Source organism: Onychostoma macrolepis, chromosome 16, assembly GCF_012432095.1.
Source record: "Onychostoma macrolepis isolate SWU-2019 chromosome 16, ASM1243209v1, whole genome shotgun sequence".
NCBI lineage: Eukaryota > Metazoa > Chordata > Actinopteri > Cypriniformes > Cyprinidae > Onychostoma > Onychostoma macrolepis.
Window position 1 is genome coordinate 23,551,330 of NC_081170.1, and position 17,761 is coordinate 23,569,090.

Consider the following 17,761-nt stretch of genomic DNA (forward strand, 5'->3'; position numbering starts at 1 on the left):
TTATGATTAGCACAATTACCTTTTTTATTTTTTACTCTGAGGCGGAAATGGGTTTCCGTACTATATCTCGTAGAGTGACTTTATACCTCACAATTACAACCTTCTTCAATATGTCACAATGTGACTTTTTCTTTGTAATTGTGGCTATATTTCTCATAAAGTGACTATTTTTTGCCCTCACAATTACCACAATTTTTTACTAATCTGGTCTAAACTGGCCTTTTCAATAGGAAATATAATCTGCAATATGAATACAAAGTGGTTTGTTCACCCAACACAGACCTTTGGAGTCGACGAGCGGGATGGTTTTGAGAGACGTGGACTCCAGGAGATCTCTCAGCTCTCTGTAAGTGGACTGAGGTGACAGAAACTTTATTTTCTTCACCATGATATCCTCCACAAAGATATTATATTTACTGCAATGCAAAGAAAGAGAGATACAGATATTTTATGTCAAAAGACCAAGACAGTTTCTGTAAATTTTTTCATTTCCCTTCTGTGGGACAGAACCATCACATAAACCTCTAAAGAAGTTATATTGTCTGAAGGGAAATGAGGTCAAAGATACTATCATATATTCAGATCCAATATCACGTCTAAAAATACACCAGTCTCTAGAGATCTGGTAGTGGTACCTGATGTGGCCAATGCCGAGCTCTGGAAGATAGGGCAGCTTTTTGACCTGAATGATGGAGTCATAAAGAGAAGGCTGTAGACCCTGTGCTACCATGTTGGCGAGAATCACAGCCACCATCATGGGCAGGATGTGTGAGATTTGACCTGTTAGTTCAAAACAGATGACTGCTGTTGAAACTGTGTGTGTGACGGCTCCTGTCATAGCTGCTGCCCCTACACACACACACAAGCAGGGAGTCAGATGCAGAAAATTTGAAAGGGGAAGCATACAAGAAGAATTAATCTGCTACTTTAAGAGTAAAAATGGATTTTAGGGGTGTGAAGGACTAGCTGGAAGGGGAATATTTGCAGACCTATCACTGCATAGCCTCCAGGCAGGATTTGGTACACGATCCCATCAAACAGAATTCCGTTCGGAAACAGCGTGGCCATGATCTCGCCCACCAAACGGCCGAATGCTGCTCCTGCTTGTTTCAGAAACACTATCATATTATCTCAGTCACATTACAATTAAAATTAATATATGAATCTCATTATGTAATTATTTTTACCCTGAAAAGCCTACGGTATCATATTTGCTATGCAAATTTCTAATCTAAGTCCTCTAAATTATTAACGTGATCAAAACTTTGCTGAAAAATCTGTTGCCTTCTGTCATCTGACTGATAGTTAATCCATTTTAGCAACCAAAAGCTTTTAGTATAGCTAATTCTAAAAAAGTCCACATGGTACATGTCTTTTTGATGTGAAATCTTTACAAATTTTAATGAAGTAAATGCAAGAACATATTTTATATTGTTAGTAATACTTCAAGATAAACACTTACTGGACTAAAGCTACTTGTACTTCATCCGTACATCATTTTTAGAAAAATCATTTTAAAATGGGAGTATCAAATATGATACATCTGGCTTTTGAGGAATTGTTATTTTTATATATCATTGCATTGTACTGAATTATATGTTTTGCCCCCACAATGGAAAAACTTTAATCATAAAACTAAGCATTTAAATATCATCTTACGAACCTTCTGCTTTTATTGAAAGATATAGCATGAAAACAGATATTTATATACATTTTATGTAAGCAGTCTGCTATTCTGTTATAAACATCTGATTTACATTACAAGTTAGCAGAATTGCATCTTACTTTGGCCAAATAAATATCAGCAATTGAACTAAAGTGCATATTTTTTGCTCCGTTTTGGTCCTCTGAATAAAATTGAGGTGTTTTTTCCTTAAGCATGAGCACAATATTCTCCTATGTCAAGCTATATGAGACATAAAAGTACAAAAATATGCACTTTTTTAGTTTAAAAAAAAAAAATCAAATTTAACTGTTCCATTTAAAAAATATATGCACAGAATATATATACAGTATATGCATTTTTCTGACCATTATTTTACAAGTCAGGCTTCACAAGATTAATATTATACTAGCCATACCCACTAAATATTTGTTTTAAATATAATGTTTTATTTAAGCTACATCAGGACTTATGAACACTGAGATATAAACAAAATGATACTTCCAATATAGTAAGCAAAATTAATTGCTAGGTCTCAGAATGTTATGTGATAAGCTAATAAAATAGAATGACTGACCCAATATAAAAACAGGCATGAAGGCTCCAGAAGGGACCGGCATTGTAGTAGAGACCGCAGACATCCAGAACTATAAGTGCACGGGAGACAAAAATTAAATGAGCATTTACACAGCATACATGATGGAATTTGGTTACAGAAATATTTAGACAACAAACGAGCACCTTCATGACGAAGAAGAGGAGAAGGATGACGAAGACGCTGACTTGTGGGTGGAGCCAGGCAGCAGAGTGACCCAATCCAGGTGGAGCTGGTGAACCCCAGATCTTTGTCCACGTGAAGTTATCAAACAGTGAATTAATGCACTCTCTGGGCATCAGCTGCGTGACAAAAGACAAACAGAGACTCCACATATAAAAGGTGTAGCATTGAAGCGAAACAGCAGCTGCCTGGTGAGTTTCAAGCAGCTCTTTAATGACAGTGTTATGGTTCAATAAACTAGCTAATCTAAGCTACATTTTGTTACAATAAAGGTGAAAACCCTTTCTCTTATGGAATGGTGTAGGAACTGGTACATAGGTCTCACAATTTAAAGGTGCAATTTTTTACACAAAAAAATGAAAAGCAATCTCTATAAATATCAGTAATATGATAAATACGTATATGAGATGAATACAAACCAAATAATTCAGTGCATGTTCAAAGGCTGATTTTAAAATTTGGTTCTTGCAAACAAAAGAAAAGGCTTCTGAACTAGTTAAGTTTCAGTAACACTGCTCTATGGACATCTTCTTAAAACATATGAGTGCAATATATCCAAGCAAATACACACCTCTCCAGCCATGAACTGGCCGAAGCCCGGAGGAAATGTGAAGGAGGCTATAATTAGTGTCACGGCACCAGGGTAAATCAACCGGCTACAACAAACAAACACACTCAGATATAATTACCACTGCAATGGTGTACTGTCATAACATTTTGATGTTATTAATATCACTATCAATGTCATATTCAATACAAGTGAAATAATAGAACAATAAATTAATTTTAAAGTTAAAACTGCTTTAAGAAAAGAGTTTGTGTAAATGGTGACTTGCTGTTTCATGAGGAATCGTGTAAGCGCCGTCGGTCTCCTCATGATCAGAACAACTTGTCTGTTCAGATAGACAAAGAATGCCCCTAGAAACCCACATGAGATCCTACACACACACACATTTAGAAATATCACCAAGAGATCAAAAATTGTGACATCGATTTGAAGATACATTATATTCAACAATTGTTTTTAGAAGCACATATAAATAATTAATAACTGCACATACTGTACATGCATGTACATAGACACACACACACTAACCCACACACCCGATTATTGCAAAAGCTGGCAGTTCCTGAAGGTCAAAGGGGAAATCCATACGAAAGTTTGTACGAAACAGCGCTGTTATCGTTACTGGAAAAAAACAAACATGTTTTAGTCGTCATATTTAGTCAAAATCACTGTTGTCCTGAATATCACTGCTGATATTTACAACTATAAAAAGTATGCATGCGTAACATTGCTTTTATACAACAGTTCAATATTAAGTAGATGCAATATTGACACTTTGCCTATATTTTTTCATCCAATGCAATATTAATATTAAAGTTACAAATGAAGATAAAGCACGATGAAATGCTGCTGGACTTTAAGTCAATAGTGGTGTCTGTTTACTGAAACACAATTATACAGAATGAAATAGTAGAGTGAATAATTCAGTGACTCACTCATCTACAGCTGTAACAATATAACCTGCAAAACAAGTCACTGAAAAATCCCAACCACCGAAAGTCTGTCTGAAACATGCATGCACACAAGCAGTCTGACAGAAACTGTGAAAGGTCTCAGTGCTGTTGGACTGAACATCATCACTTTTGGAACATTGCTTGGCTGATCAGAACTGAGGACTGGAAATAAATGTTGTAGAATGTATTTCATTTATAGAGCTCAGTAAGCAGTGGACAGCTTGACATATAGCATGAAATTAATTTATTATTCTTTTATCATATCTGCTTGTGTGTGTGCGTCTCACCAGAATCTTTGTTCCACACTGACAGTACTCGGAATATGAAGGCACTGAATGTGGCAGCGAAATATCCTCTCCAGTAATTCCTCACAGCAAAATATGTCGACGTGACCTCAATACTGAACAACACACCTGAGAGATAGAGAGAGCAAGAGTAAAAATAGATAAAAAGAAAGTTAAATAACAGCAGAGAAAGCAATTTAGAAAGAGAACATGAGAGTGCAAGAGAGGTGAATAGTAATAACAAAAAAAAAAACAATAATAATAAAAATTTTAGTTGAAAATAATCATCAATTGATAAATAATTTGATTAATAACAAAAAATGTAAAAAATACTGCAAAGGTAATGACTGTTTTCAAACAGATTTCCCCAAACACTCCCCCATCTGCCATTGGTCAATCAAACAGTTAGCCCTGCCCCAAACTCACTCTATTGGTTGAGACAGTGTTGCTGTATCAGGCAGGTCAGTATGCACAAACAAACCACCAAAGTAATAGAATGCAATACATTTAGGTTCCATGAGTAATATTCCCATTCATTTTCTCTATAGGTTAATTGGGTAACACTTTAGTATAGGGACCAATTCTCACTATTAACTAGTTGCTTATTGTCCAGGTGGAAGGTGTTCAGTCAGATCTCTTGGAGGTTATCAAGGGAGTTCCACAAGGATCTGTGTTGGGACCATTATTATTCAGTATATATATAAATTGTCTTGATTTTAATATTGATAAAGCAAGGTTCCATTTTTACGTAGATGATATTATTGTATACTGTTCAGCTCACTCTAAGCAACAATCAGTGGCTGCATTACAGTCTGTTTTTGATATTATCCAAAACAGGTTTCGTGCTTTGAAGTTGGTTTTAAATGTTGAAAAAACTAAATGTATGCTATTTTCAAATTCTAGAACTTCTTTAGAGAATTCTATTGTCCTTCAAACTTCTCAGGGGAGCCAAGTTACCTCAGTGTCAGAGTACAAATATCTGGGTATTATCATTGATAACAAATTATGTTTCGGCTCACATTTTAAGTATCTGAGTAAAAATTAAAGAAGTTGTTAGGGTTTTACTTCAGAAATAAGTCATGTTTCCCATTTAAGGTGAGGAAAAAATTAGTGTCCGCTACATTTCTGCCGATTCTCGATTATGGGGATGTGGTTTAAAAGAATGCCCCCTCTTTCCTTCTTTCTTCCCAGGATGCTTTGCACCACGGTGCTCTGAGATTTATAACCCATCACTGTGAATTATATGAAAGAGTTGCATGGCCTTCCTTGAGAATTCGGAGAAAAATGCATTGGCATTTGTTGATATAGAAGGCAATTTTGGGTAATTTGCCAAATTATCTCTGTTGTTTTATACAAAGGACTTTGTCTGGAAATCATTCATTACGTTCTCAATCAAATTATAATCTCTGTGTGCCAGAACTGAGCTTGGTAAAACCTCTTTTAAATATGCTGCCACCTCAGATTGGAATCTTCTCCAAAAGGAGATGAAGTTACAAAATTTGGTGTCCTATAATTATTTTAAGTCCTTAATATGTAATCTAGAGAGCAATTTAACGGTGTGTAATTGTTTTTAACTGGTTATATGTTGGTTTTGTAATGTTTGTCGTAACTATGTTGTTTATTTGCATATGCAAACTCTGCTGCCTAACTTCTGGAAAAGTGCACACTAAAAGAGTGATATTATCATCTAAGGAATAATTGATGATGGGCCTTTGAATTATTAGAAAATAATGCACACCCAAGGTGCTAATGCAGCCTCAGGGTTTGCTTTATTTTCTAATAATTCAATGGACCGGAATCATTATGCATATACTATGGTTACCACACCTCAAATATTGTTCAGATGTTGTATTTAAAAGACATGCATAAGTTTTTTTCCTTAAAATGCTCTTGTGAGTAGGATTAATTTCTTACGCATCTCATCCAACACCTCCGTTGCTAATTACAAAACGTCATTTTAGATCTAGTAAGGAGGTTTGAGCCATTGATAGCAGACTAATGCAGTTAATAATGAAATTATTAGACAGACAGAGAGAGAAAGAGAAAGAGAAAGAGAGAGAGATTAAGCGTGTGTGAATCCCCTAAGTCTGTGCATCTCTCAACAGTGTTCGCAGCAGCTTCTCTACTAATAGCGAAACTGTAAGTTCATCTGTTTCAAGAACAGCGCTGTATTACCTCGCTTGTGAGAGATGACACTCAGATTTTACGTTTTTGAGCTATTTTGCTGATAAAATCGTCAGAGCAGCACTGACAACACGTTTCTGTGCACGTGCATGTTTCCGTGCGAGTCCTTACAGTATGTGTGTGCGTTTGTATGGGAGAGAGCGGGAGAAATGTGCTGTCTGTTCATAATTAAATGTAAGTTTGTAGCAAAAACATGGAAATAATCAGTCATTTTTATCCCATTAGTTGCTATATTTATGTGCTTGGTCAGTGTTGTTGTGGGTTTTGGTTCTTTTGCTGTTGTAAGGACCTTTGAAATAACTGAAAACGTTTGGTGAAGTGATATGGACACGTAATGTGGTCAACACCTGTCTGGAACTACATGTCATGCGTTTCCCTGAAAATAATCGCACACCATAGAACGTTCATCAACCAATCAGATTCAAGCATTCAATAGCCCCATAGCATACAGTATCTCACAGAAGTGAGTACACCCCTCACATTTTTGTCAATATTTTATTATATCTTTTCATGTGACAACAAATGACACTTTGCTACAATGTAAAGTAGTGAGTGTACAGCTTGTATAACAGTGTAAATTTGCTGTCCCCTCAAAATAACTCAACACACAGCCATTATTGCCTAAACCGCTGGCCACAAAAGTGAGTACACCCCTAAGTGAAAATGTCCAAATTGGGCCCAAAGTGTCAATATTTTGTGTGGCCACCATTATTTTCCAGCGCTGCCTTAACCCTCTTGGTCATGGAGTTCAACAGAGCTTCACAGGTTGCCACTGCAGTCCATGACGACATCACAGAGCTGGTGGATGTTAGAGACCTTGCACTCCTCCACCTCCTGTTTGAGGATGCCCCACAGATGCCCAATAGGGTTTAGGTCTGGAGACATGCTTGGCCAGTCCATCATCTTTACCCTCAGCTTCTTTAGCAAGGCAGTGGTCGCCTTGGAGGTGTGTTTGGGGTCGTTATCATGTTGGAATACTGCCCTGCGGCCCAGTCTCCGAAGGGAGGGGATCATGCTCTGCTGAATTGTAGCTCCCCAGTGCCGGCAGCACTCATGCAGCCCCAGACCATGACACTCCCACCACCATGCTTGACTGTAGGCAAGACACTTGTCTTTGTACTCCTCTCCTGGTTGCCGCCACACACGCTTGACACCATCTAAACCAAATAAGTTTATCTTGGTCTCATCAGACCACAGGACAGGGTTCCAGTAATCCATGTCCTTAGTCTGCTTGTCTTCAGCAAACTGTTTGCGGGCTTTCTTGTGCATCATCTTTAGAAGAGGCTTCCTTCTAGGACGACAGCCATGCAGACCAATTTGATGCAGTGTGCGGCGTATGGTCTGAGCACTGACAGGCTGACCCCCCACCCCTTCAACCTCTGCAGCAATGCTGGAAGCACTCATACATCAATTTCCCAAACACAACCTCTGGATATGACGCTGAGCACATGCACTCAACTTCTTTGATCGACCATGGTGTTCTGAGTGGAACCTGTCCTGTTAAATCGCTGTATGGTCTTGGCAATCTTCTTATAGCCTACGCCATCTTTATGTAGAGCAACAATTCTTTTTTTCAGATCCTCAGAGAGTTCTTTGCCATGAGTTGCCATGTTGAACTGCCAGTGACCAGTATGAGAGAGTGAGAGTGATAACACCAAATTTAACACACCTGCTCCCCATTCACACCTGAGACCTTGTAACACTAACGAGTCACATGACACCGGGGAGAGAAAATGGCTAATTGGGCCCAATTTGGACATTTTCACTTAAGAGGTGTACTCACTTTTGTGGCCAGCGGTTTAGACATTAATGGCTGTGTGTTGAGTTATTTTGAGGGGACAGCAAATTTACACTGTTATACAAGCTGTACACTCACTAATTTACATTGTAGCAAAGTGTTATTTCTTCAGTGTTGTCACATGAAAAGACATAATAAAATATTTACAAAAATGTGAGGGGTGTACTCAATTCTGTGAGATACTGCAAGTAATATTATTGTAAAAGTGTACACTTTTTACACTTGAATCAACCTACCAGTGGCTTATAGTTCTTTTTTAGATATTAAGAAAGTATTTGATCTTAAAAAATACTTCATGAGAGAGTTATACACGCTTCACACACAAACACTTTTTAAAATCCACATGCGCTCTCTAAAAGTACTTAAAATGTTCTGGCACACTCTTTATGACGCTCTCCTCTGAGTATACACACTCTTTAAGACGCATAAAACACGCAAAGCATATGAATTTATAACACACAGGTGCTTTTAACTGTGAAGTGTTGATGAGCTTAATTATTCAGCAGGCATCAAGCTTAAATAGAAGGAAGAGGAACTGAAAACAACGGGGATAGAAAGAAGGGGAGATTTTTACCTCCAAGGGGAGTCCCAAAACAGCAGCCCACCCCAACAGCACATCCTACTGTCAGTATGTCTGTGTAACCATAGGGGTTCTACTGACACCAAGACAGAAGAGAGAGAAAGAGAGAGAGGGAGTTTGAGGTGAAGGCAGAAAAGAAGAACGACAGTGTTAGAGGGGAGGGAGATGAAGGGATGTAAAAAGAAGAATAGATTAGAAATGTCAGCGGGTACATCGCGTGGGAGGAAAAGAGAAGCAAACATGAAAGAGAAATAAGAAGAGAGAGTAGAGTAGAATGAAAGGAGAAATAAAGGGAATGGTGGATAAAGAGCAAAGAAAAAACAAAAGGATTATGTGAATACACAATTGTGTGGATTCGTTCAATGTGGCAAAGAAAGGCAAACCAAATTTTACACACATACCAACTAAGCATAAACACACTAAAAAAGAGAAAGGAGATGAGAGGAATGAACATCATGTTTTAAACTAATATACAGAGTGCATATGTACGTAATACAAAGCAATGCATGCTGGGTAAAAGTGGGCGTGACTTGCCTCCCACTGGGGCAGCGAAACAGGTGGCCACTCCTACTGCACAGGCACACACCAGCAGATCCTGAACATGGGCACTATTCTGGGTAATTTGGGTGGGGTTAAAATAACAGCATCAGGACACACAGATCCAAGACACATGCCAAAAAATACCATCACTATTAATACAGACAGACAAAAATAATGAGGTGTTGGGGAGAGACAATGAGACAGGGACAAAAAGAGAATACAGGGAATGAGAGGAGAGAAATATGCAATTAGTTTGACTAGCACTTATTTCAATTCATAAACATTAGACATGCAGACAAATTGTAATATTAAACCGAGTATAACATTCAAAAGCAGTTCATCATAATCCTTAACTGTTGATCAGAGAAGGGTTTTGGCATCTGTCTACTCATAAAATAACTTGTGATGGCTGTGGTGTGGAGTGGGAATTTATATGCCAATGAGAGGTAACTTGATCCTAGATCAGCAATTAAGGTCAGCAGCTTCTGAAGAGTAACTCACACACACACACACACAGGCGAACAAGCTCACAGGGGCTGGTTTTTACCTCATACACACCGGTGAAGATGGACATGACCCTGCTCAGCACTGCCGCACATATACTGGCAATATGCACAAAAGGACCCTGAGGATTTAATGGAGATTATGAATCAATAAAACTGCAGCAAGATGAACAATCTATGAGGAGAGTTTATGTAACAAAATTAATTTGTTCTCTGAATCCAACAAAGAGCCGCAATTAGTGATGCAACCGTTTAGCAAGATAACTGAACTAATGAATGAACAGAAGAATATGAGAACAAGAGAATGGGGATGGGTGGATGCACAGACAGGTTTGTAAATAGATAGATATAGATAGATCTATATACTTTAATAAAATATAGCACATTTATATATAATATTATAAAATATCAAAAAGTAGCAGAGGTCCACCTCCTTCCCGATGGGCATACCACTGCCCAGCCCAGCCGTTAGACCGATGACTTTAGCCACAAACGCCTTGAGCGTCAAATACTCCTTCAACACCACACCTCTGAGAATGGTCTTGAGTTCAGGGATCCCCGAGCCTGAGGCACAGAGAAAAGATTTTCAAGAGAGAGGGAGCGCATGACACTAATCCATAAAACATAAACACAATTTCACACAGAGTGTAGATCTTGTCACACTGATTATAAAAGATGAAAATGATTGGCGTGTATCCTCTAGTCTGATGTGGAGCACATGAGAAAGCTATCAAAACAACTGTGGCGAGGAGAGGTGAGAGAAAGAAAGAGAAAACGAGACCATGATGATCACATCTTGGAAAGAGGGCAGGAAGATTTGAAGTGTTGTGGGTGGTTGAGGTGGATTGAGGACAAAAAACGAGACAAAAGAATATAAAGCATAATAGCTGAGTACAGATGACAGAACAGAGGGACACAAAAATGATTTGTGACATTGCGAGCAGAGAACCAGAATAGAGATGAGAATACAAGGGTAAAGAACAGAGGACAAACAGAAATAATACAGGGTAATAAAAGCAGGAATGAGAGGACGATGAGATACACAAACCTATAGCTTGTGGAGAGACCAGATGACAGAAGAGGGATGCAAACACGACAAGGATGATGGGATATGAGACCCAGGCCAGATACTGCAGAGCCACATTCCCCTTCAGCTCTCCGTACATCCACTTATATGCTGACAGAGAAAAACAGAAAGGTTGAGAAAAGTTTCACTGTAGGACTTTGTTATATTTGCTCACATCTATGATACAACACATAAAATTGGGTGTTGATTCAATTTAATGAATTATACTTACCGTAAAAAATGTACAATATTTAGGTTTAATATAGGCACAAATGTCTACCTTTGAGAGTACTTCCTTAGTGAAAAGGTGATGTATCCTTAAAGATACAATTCTTGCTATTTTCTTCTGACATATACTGCATACTGTAACAATTATTATAAAGTTTGACTTCTTATTATTCCTGATTATTCGAAGCCTACCACAATTACATTAACAATACATTTATTATTTCATTTTGGCATGACAATTGGCAAGAGAATTGTTCTTATGAGATAGCTCTGTCTCTGTTCCCAGTATCAGTAATTGGCTCTCTGAGGTGATGTCCTCCCTTCAGCTCCAAAGAATAGATTTTCTCAGAATTGTCAGTCACACTAAATCAGAGCAAGTTGGCCAGTGATGACCTTTGATTTGGGCCACCACGCCATATTACAAGTGGGGGACTTGTTTTTTGCATTTAAATGTAGAGAATATAAGTGAACTTGATTAAAAGAAAACCTTTCAAAATTATAATTCACCCTGAAATGAAAACTGTCATTGTTTAGTCATCCTGGAAAAGGTTTGGGAATCAATTCTCACTATTATCTAACTATTAACTATAACTTTTGCTTCAATAAACAATTTTCTGCTTATAGTTAGTGAGGTATTGTTAAGTTTAGGTATGGGGCAGGATTAAGGGATTTAGAATATGGTCTTGCAGAATAAGGCATTAAAATGTGCTTTATAAGTACTAATAAAAAGTCAATTTGCTAGTAATATGCATGTTAATAAGCAGCTAGTGAATAGTGAGAATTGGTCCCTAAACTAAAGTGCTCCCAGGAACTGTTTGGTTACCCACATTTTTTCAAAATATCTACTCATAGATAGATTCAGGAAAAGAAAGAAACTTGTACAAGTTTGGAACAACTTGAGGGTGAGTAAATGAAGTCAGAATTTTCATTTTTGGGTGAACTATGACTTTAATATAATAAAGTTATATGTCTGATATATACAGACATACTGTATACAGACCAGTTTTTGTTTTGCATTTAGTTGTATCTGATGTCTTTCATAAAATGTTATTAATCTTTTTTCTTTCCATTTGTGATACTATGATTTTTGAAAATGAGAAAAATATTAAATATACATTAATTATATAAATTTGATTACATTTTAAAAAGTCATTTTAATTCTAAAACTTAGTCCAAATTCTATTCCTGGCTGCTGTTCAGTATTTCCACCTTTGCTAAAACTAATAATATTAGAAACAGCTACTGTGTATATCACTGCACAGATGCCATCCATAGAAGCCAACTATTAATATCAGTTTACATATCAGAGAATATACACTATTATTACTTTCAAACGTTTGGGGTTGGTAACAATTTTTTTAATGTTTTTGAAAGAAGTCTCACCCAGGCTGCATTTATTTGATAAAAAATGCAGTAAAAACTGTAACACTGTGAAATTTCATTACAATTTGAAATATACTTTTAAAATTCCCTTGATGACAAAGCTGAATTTTCCACAAAACCATACACTCTAAAAAATGCTGGGTTAAATACAAACCAGCGCTGGGTAAAATATGGAAGAACCCAGCGATTGGGTTACTGCCCAGAAGGTTGGGTTAAACATTGTTTATCGTAGCTTCATAAAATTACAGTTAAACCACTGATGTCACATGGACTATTTTACTGATGTCCTTGCTACATTTATGAAACTGGGAATATTTCAGTTACATTGCTGTCTACGGAGGGTCAGAAAGCTCTCGGATTTCATCAAAAATATCTTAATTTGTGTTCTGAAGATGAACGAAGGTCTTACGGGTTTGGAACGACATGAGGGTGAGTAATTAATGACAGAATTTTCATTTTTGGGTGAACTATCCCATTAATAAGGTTTGAATTGTTGATATTAGTTCATTAAGTACTAGACATTAGTACTTCTAAAGCATTTATCTTAATGTTAATTTAAATATTAACTAACACGTTAAAATCAAAAGTTGCATCTGCTAATATTCTTTAACGGACCTAAGTTACCATGAACGAACAATAAACAATTCAAAGATTATTTAATAAAACAATAGGTAGTAGGATGAATAGTTTTAAATTAATTCAATACAGAACACCAAAAATTATTGCTGCTCTCAGTGAGGACTTAAAGAATCAAAATTGGAGTGAGGTTTATGCAAGTAAAGATCCAAATAGTGCTTATGATGCTTTTTTGTCCATATTAATTGAAAAATATTGTTTGTTTAAGACTGTAAAGAATAAGAAAAATGAGGATAAACCATGGATTACTAAGGGAATAGTGAAAGCATGCAAAAAGAAAAATGCATTATACAGGAAATTTATAGCGACGAACTATACAAGCGGAAAATAAATACAAGATATATAAAAATAAATTAATAAGTATTATAAGATTTAGTAAAAAGGACTATTATAATAAGTTATTGGACAAGCATAAGAATAATATACAAACAACATGGAAAGTACTTAATAGTATAATTAAAAAGAATACTGGAAAAGTAGATTATCCAAATTATTTTGTTAATGATGATAAATTAAGTATAAATAAAATGAATGACATTGTCAATGAATTTAATGAGTATTTTGTAAATATTGGGAGCAATTTAGCAAAAGTGATCGCGGAGCAAAGAACTGGGGATAGGATAGAGGAAATGAATATCTCCAGTAATGATTATTCAATGTTTATAAGGGGAGTTGATGAAAAGGAAATACTAGACATTGTTAATAATTGTAAGAAAAAATATTCCACCGATTGTAATGATATTGACATGTCGTTAATAAGAAATATTATAGTACATATAGTAAAACCATTTACACACATTTGTAAATGATTGATTACACATTTGTAATAAAGTTATTCCTATTTTCAAAAATGGAGATCGTCAATGTTTTTCCAACTACAGACCAATTTCTCTTCTTTCCCAGTTCTCGAAGATTTTAGAGAAAATATTTGTGTGCAGGCTAGATGATTTTATAGATAAACACAAATTATTGAGTGATCAACAGTATGGTTTTAGAACAAACAGGTCGACCTTAATGGCTGTGATGGAACTGGTAGAAGAGATTTCCTCTTCAATGGATAATAATGAATATACTGTGGGGGTGTTCCTAGACTTAAAAAAAGCTTTTGACACTATTGATTATGGATTATTAATGATGAAATTGGAGAGATATGATATAAGAGGAAAAGCTTTTGCTTGGATAAAAAGTTACCTCAATGACAGATATCAATTTGTACAAATTAATAATGTTAAATCAGATTTATTGAAAGTTACTTGTGGTGTTCCGCAAGGTTCGGTCTTAGGCCCTAAGTTGTTTATACTGTACATAAATGATATTTGTAAAGTGTCTAAAGTATTAAAAATGGTTTTGTTTGCTGATGATACTAATTTATATTGTTCTGGGAAAATTTTGGAACAGCTTCTGAATACAGTGGAAATCGAACTGAGGGTTTTTAAAAAATGGTTTGATGATAACAGACTCTCACTGAATTTAAGTAAAACAAAGTTTATAATATTCAGTAATCGACAAAGTAACAACAAAGTGAAACTAATGATTGATAACGAGGAAATAGAAAGAGTGTATGAAAATAAATTTCTGGGTGTCATAATCGATCATAAATTATGTTGGAAATCACACATTAATTATATAAAAACAAAGATGTCTAAATCTATTGCAATATTAAATAGAACAAAACATATTTTGAATGAAAAAACTTTATATATATTGTATTGTGCGCTCATAGTTCCATACATTATTTATTGTGTGGAGGTGTGGGGTCACACTTATAAATTCAATTTAAAATCAATATACATGTTGCAAAAGAAAGCTATTAGAATTGTTAAAAGGGTTGATTATTACGAACCAACAAATAAATTGTTTATTGATTTACATGCATTAAAATTTGTAGATTTAGTTCAATTATATACTTTACAGTTAATGTATAAAGTTTATAATAATTTACTTCCAAATTGTATCCAGAGGCTGTTCAAAATAAGAGAAAGTCAGTATAATTTAAGAGGATTGTATATGTTTAAGAAAGTAAGGGCAAGAACTAATGCAAAAAATAGGTGCTTATCTGTTAAAGGGGTAAATTTATGGAATAAATATGATAAGGAACTAAAAGTATGTAAGTCACTTTGTCAATTTAAGAAAATGTATAAAAATAAGGTGATAAATAATTATATGACTCAGTATTAACAAATTGTGGTTGTGCTGTTAAAGAATCGAAGTAATAGTTGGAGTGTGTATTTATGTTATGTTTGTTGTGAATTATGTTTGTACATTTTGGGAAATGTTTTTGTAATATTGTTTACTTTGTATTATTTAACTTAGAGAAAAGTGTCGCCCATTCAGTTAACTATGTATAAAGGGTAGGCATAATAAGCAAGGCTTCTGCCTACACCTTTTTCGGTAACTATGTATTTTTATTTACTTTGTGATAAGCTGTCTGTGAGGACCAGAATAAATTATTATTGATTATTGATTATTATACAGTTCTAGCAAATTGACTGCTCATTGTTAGTTAATATTAGTCATTAACTAATGGGTACTAATGGGACCCTATTATAAAGTGTTGTCTAAATAGTAGAATAATATTTGAACATTAATACCACAACTATTTCACAATATAACAGAGCATCTCATACCTTTTTGCTTAAATATATACAGACTTTAAGTTTCACCAAATCTACCATCTACCTTGTAGGCTCTTGGCACTGGCATAGTCCATGCTCCAGCTAACCAGAGCCATAGTGAGACCTAAAAGAACCAGGAAGATCCAGTCCTCGCCCAACTTTGTCACAATATACCTCTGGATCCGGGCCAGGCAGTCTGCAATGCAAACACATTCTAACGGCTATTCACTTTAGACCAGTGCACTTGATTTCTAAGTAAACAGAATGGGTTTTCATTAGCCACTCACCCTGGCATTTGGAATAGGGGCGTGGCTTCTTTATAGAGGAGGAGGGGCTTAAACCTGGTGTCATGGGCCCTGCATCCAGGCTGGCATGATGTGCTCGGCCATGGCCTCTCCTGGTTGCCTTGGCATTGCCGGCATGCCTCTTCCATTGCCTTTCAGTCAACAGCCGTGTGGCCTCCCTTCTGGCAATATTACCCAGCTGCTCCCGATATTCCCCATACAGCTGAAAAAGACAAAACGCAGGTTTCTACCAGAAACAGAAATGACCACATGGCACCCGCATTCATCAGCAGAGTGAAGAAAATCAATGGAAGGGAAATCTGCAGTGAACAAAGCAAATATGGGGAAAAAGTCACTCTTGATGTTGTGGATAACTGCAATTTAATGGTAGAAAATCCTTTGATTTCACAACTCTCAGAGTGCACATTGGTTCAGTGTGATTGTGTGCATGTGAGTACTTGTGGAAGTAGGAACGTGAAGGGAATCAATGTAAGTGTGTGTGGTGGTGAGTAACAGTCATTTATATATGTCAGACAGAAATAGTCATGCTGTCTAACAGGGCAGAATGGAAAAAGCGCTCCCCCGAGATACTCTCAATCATACGTACACAATACACACACATGCACAAGATTCAGCCCAAAAATGTAGCACTCAGTGTTCCCAACTATATTGCACCATCTTAAAAAAGCCAAACACCCCAAAAGAAAGAAAGAACAGATTAAGGTCGCCATGAATTGGAAATTGCAACCGTCTTATCTTCTCTATTGTGATTTATATCTGAGCGGCTTTTTGGATGGCAAAAAAACATGGGGTGGTACTTGATTTAGTCCATCGGGATTCGCTTAGATTGTTCGATTAGAAGTGGGCGCTGCAAACTAAATGGAGGCCATAAAAAATAAGAATCATCAATTTTGATTTCTTGGTGAGATACATGAGAACGCTAATGCAAAAATAATGGGCTGTCCATCAGGATAGACCACACACTCTGGATATTGCCCAGTAAAGGAGGAAGTGATCCACCAAGACATTCTTCACCTTCCGTCCATTACACCCAATACACACGCCTACATACATACATTCCTGAGCTGCACAGACCCCACATGGTGCGAGACTGGAGGGATCACATTCAGCCCCCTCATGCCCACTCAATAACAAGAAATGATCAATATCTATACACAACTCAATATATGTGAGTATTTATTTAAAACAATTGAAATCAATTATAAATATATCTAAAAAAATGTGCATGCATGCATAAATAAACAACTAAACAATTAAATAAATAAGAAAGATTTGGGGGCATTTATCTTATATTCTTTTTCCCAGCAAAGTACATAAACAGCTATGTTTTAGTAGCTTTATACATTTAAAAAAATAAAAATTTCAGTACAGAACTCAAATCAACCAAACCATTATAGCATCATTCAGACCTGATGAGTGAGACTTATACCAATAAATTAAAACATTTAAAACACTGCAATACGAGCAGTGTGCTACTTTACTTCAAATGTAAATCTACTGAAGGTTTGTTTTCCAAATGCAGAATCCAATAACAATTTTTCAACTTTTCGGAAGTTCATATTAAATTATAGGCCAGAATTTATATCCATTTCAACACAGCTAGTTTGCATAAAGATATTCTCTTTCACTAATAATTGACATTTTTTAATTAACAATTATTATACAGTAGATTTGTTA

At 36.0% G+C, this 17,761-nt stretch overlaps 1 protein-coding gene across 5 annotated transcripts in view; it reads right to left on the minus strand.

Moving 5' to 3' along the window:
* Positions 1-17,761, minus strand: part of clcn1b (chloride channel, voltage-sensitive 1b) — a 34,642-nt gene that overhangs the window by 4,961 nt on the left and 11,920 nt on the right. For 3 of the 5 annotated variants that reach the window (XM_058746736.1, XM_058746734.1, XM_058746732.1), the window contains exons 2-16: positions 16,067-16,286; positions 15,844-15,975; positions 10,900-11,028; positions 10,282-10,415; positions 9,896-9,973; positions 8,803-8,881; positions 4,250-4,375; positions 3,546-3,630; positions 3,278-3,379; positions 3,013-3,097; positions 2,405-2,560; positions 2,241-2,310; positions 990-1,100; positions 636-849; positions 283-416 (exon numbers count right to left, since the gene is read on the minus strand). In XM_058746736.1, coding sequence (XP_058602719.1) covers positions 283-416; positions 636-849; positions 990-1,100; positions 2,241-2,310; positions 2,405-2,560; positions 3,013-3,097; positions 3,278-3,379; positions 3,546-3,630; positions 4,250-4,375; positions 8,803-8,881; positions 9,896-9,973; positions 10,282-10,415; positions 10,900-11,028; positions 15,844-15,975; positions 16,067-16,286 — 1,855 coding nt within the window. Of the gene's footprint in view, positions 1-282; positions 417-635; positions 850-989; positions 1,101-2,240; positions 2,311-2,404; positions 2,561-3,012; positions 3,098-3,277; positions 3,380-3,545; positions 3,631-4,249; positions 4,376-8,802; positions 8,882-9,342; positions 9,422-9,895; positions 9,974-10,281; positions 10,416-10,899; positions 11,029-15,843; positions 15,976-16,066; positions 16,287-17,761 lie in introns of all 5 variants that reach the window. The other 2 variants (XM_058746737.1, XM_058746733.1) reach the window with 2 other exon arrangements.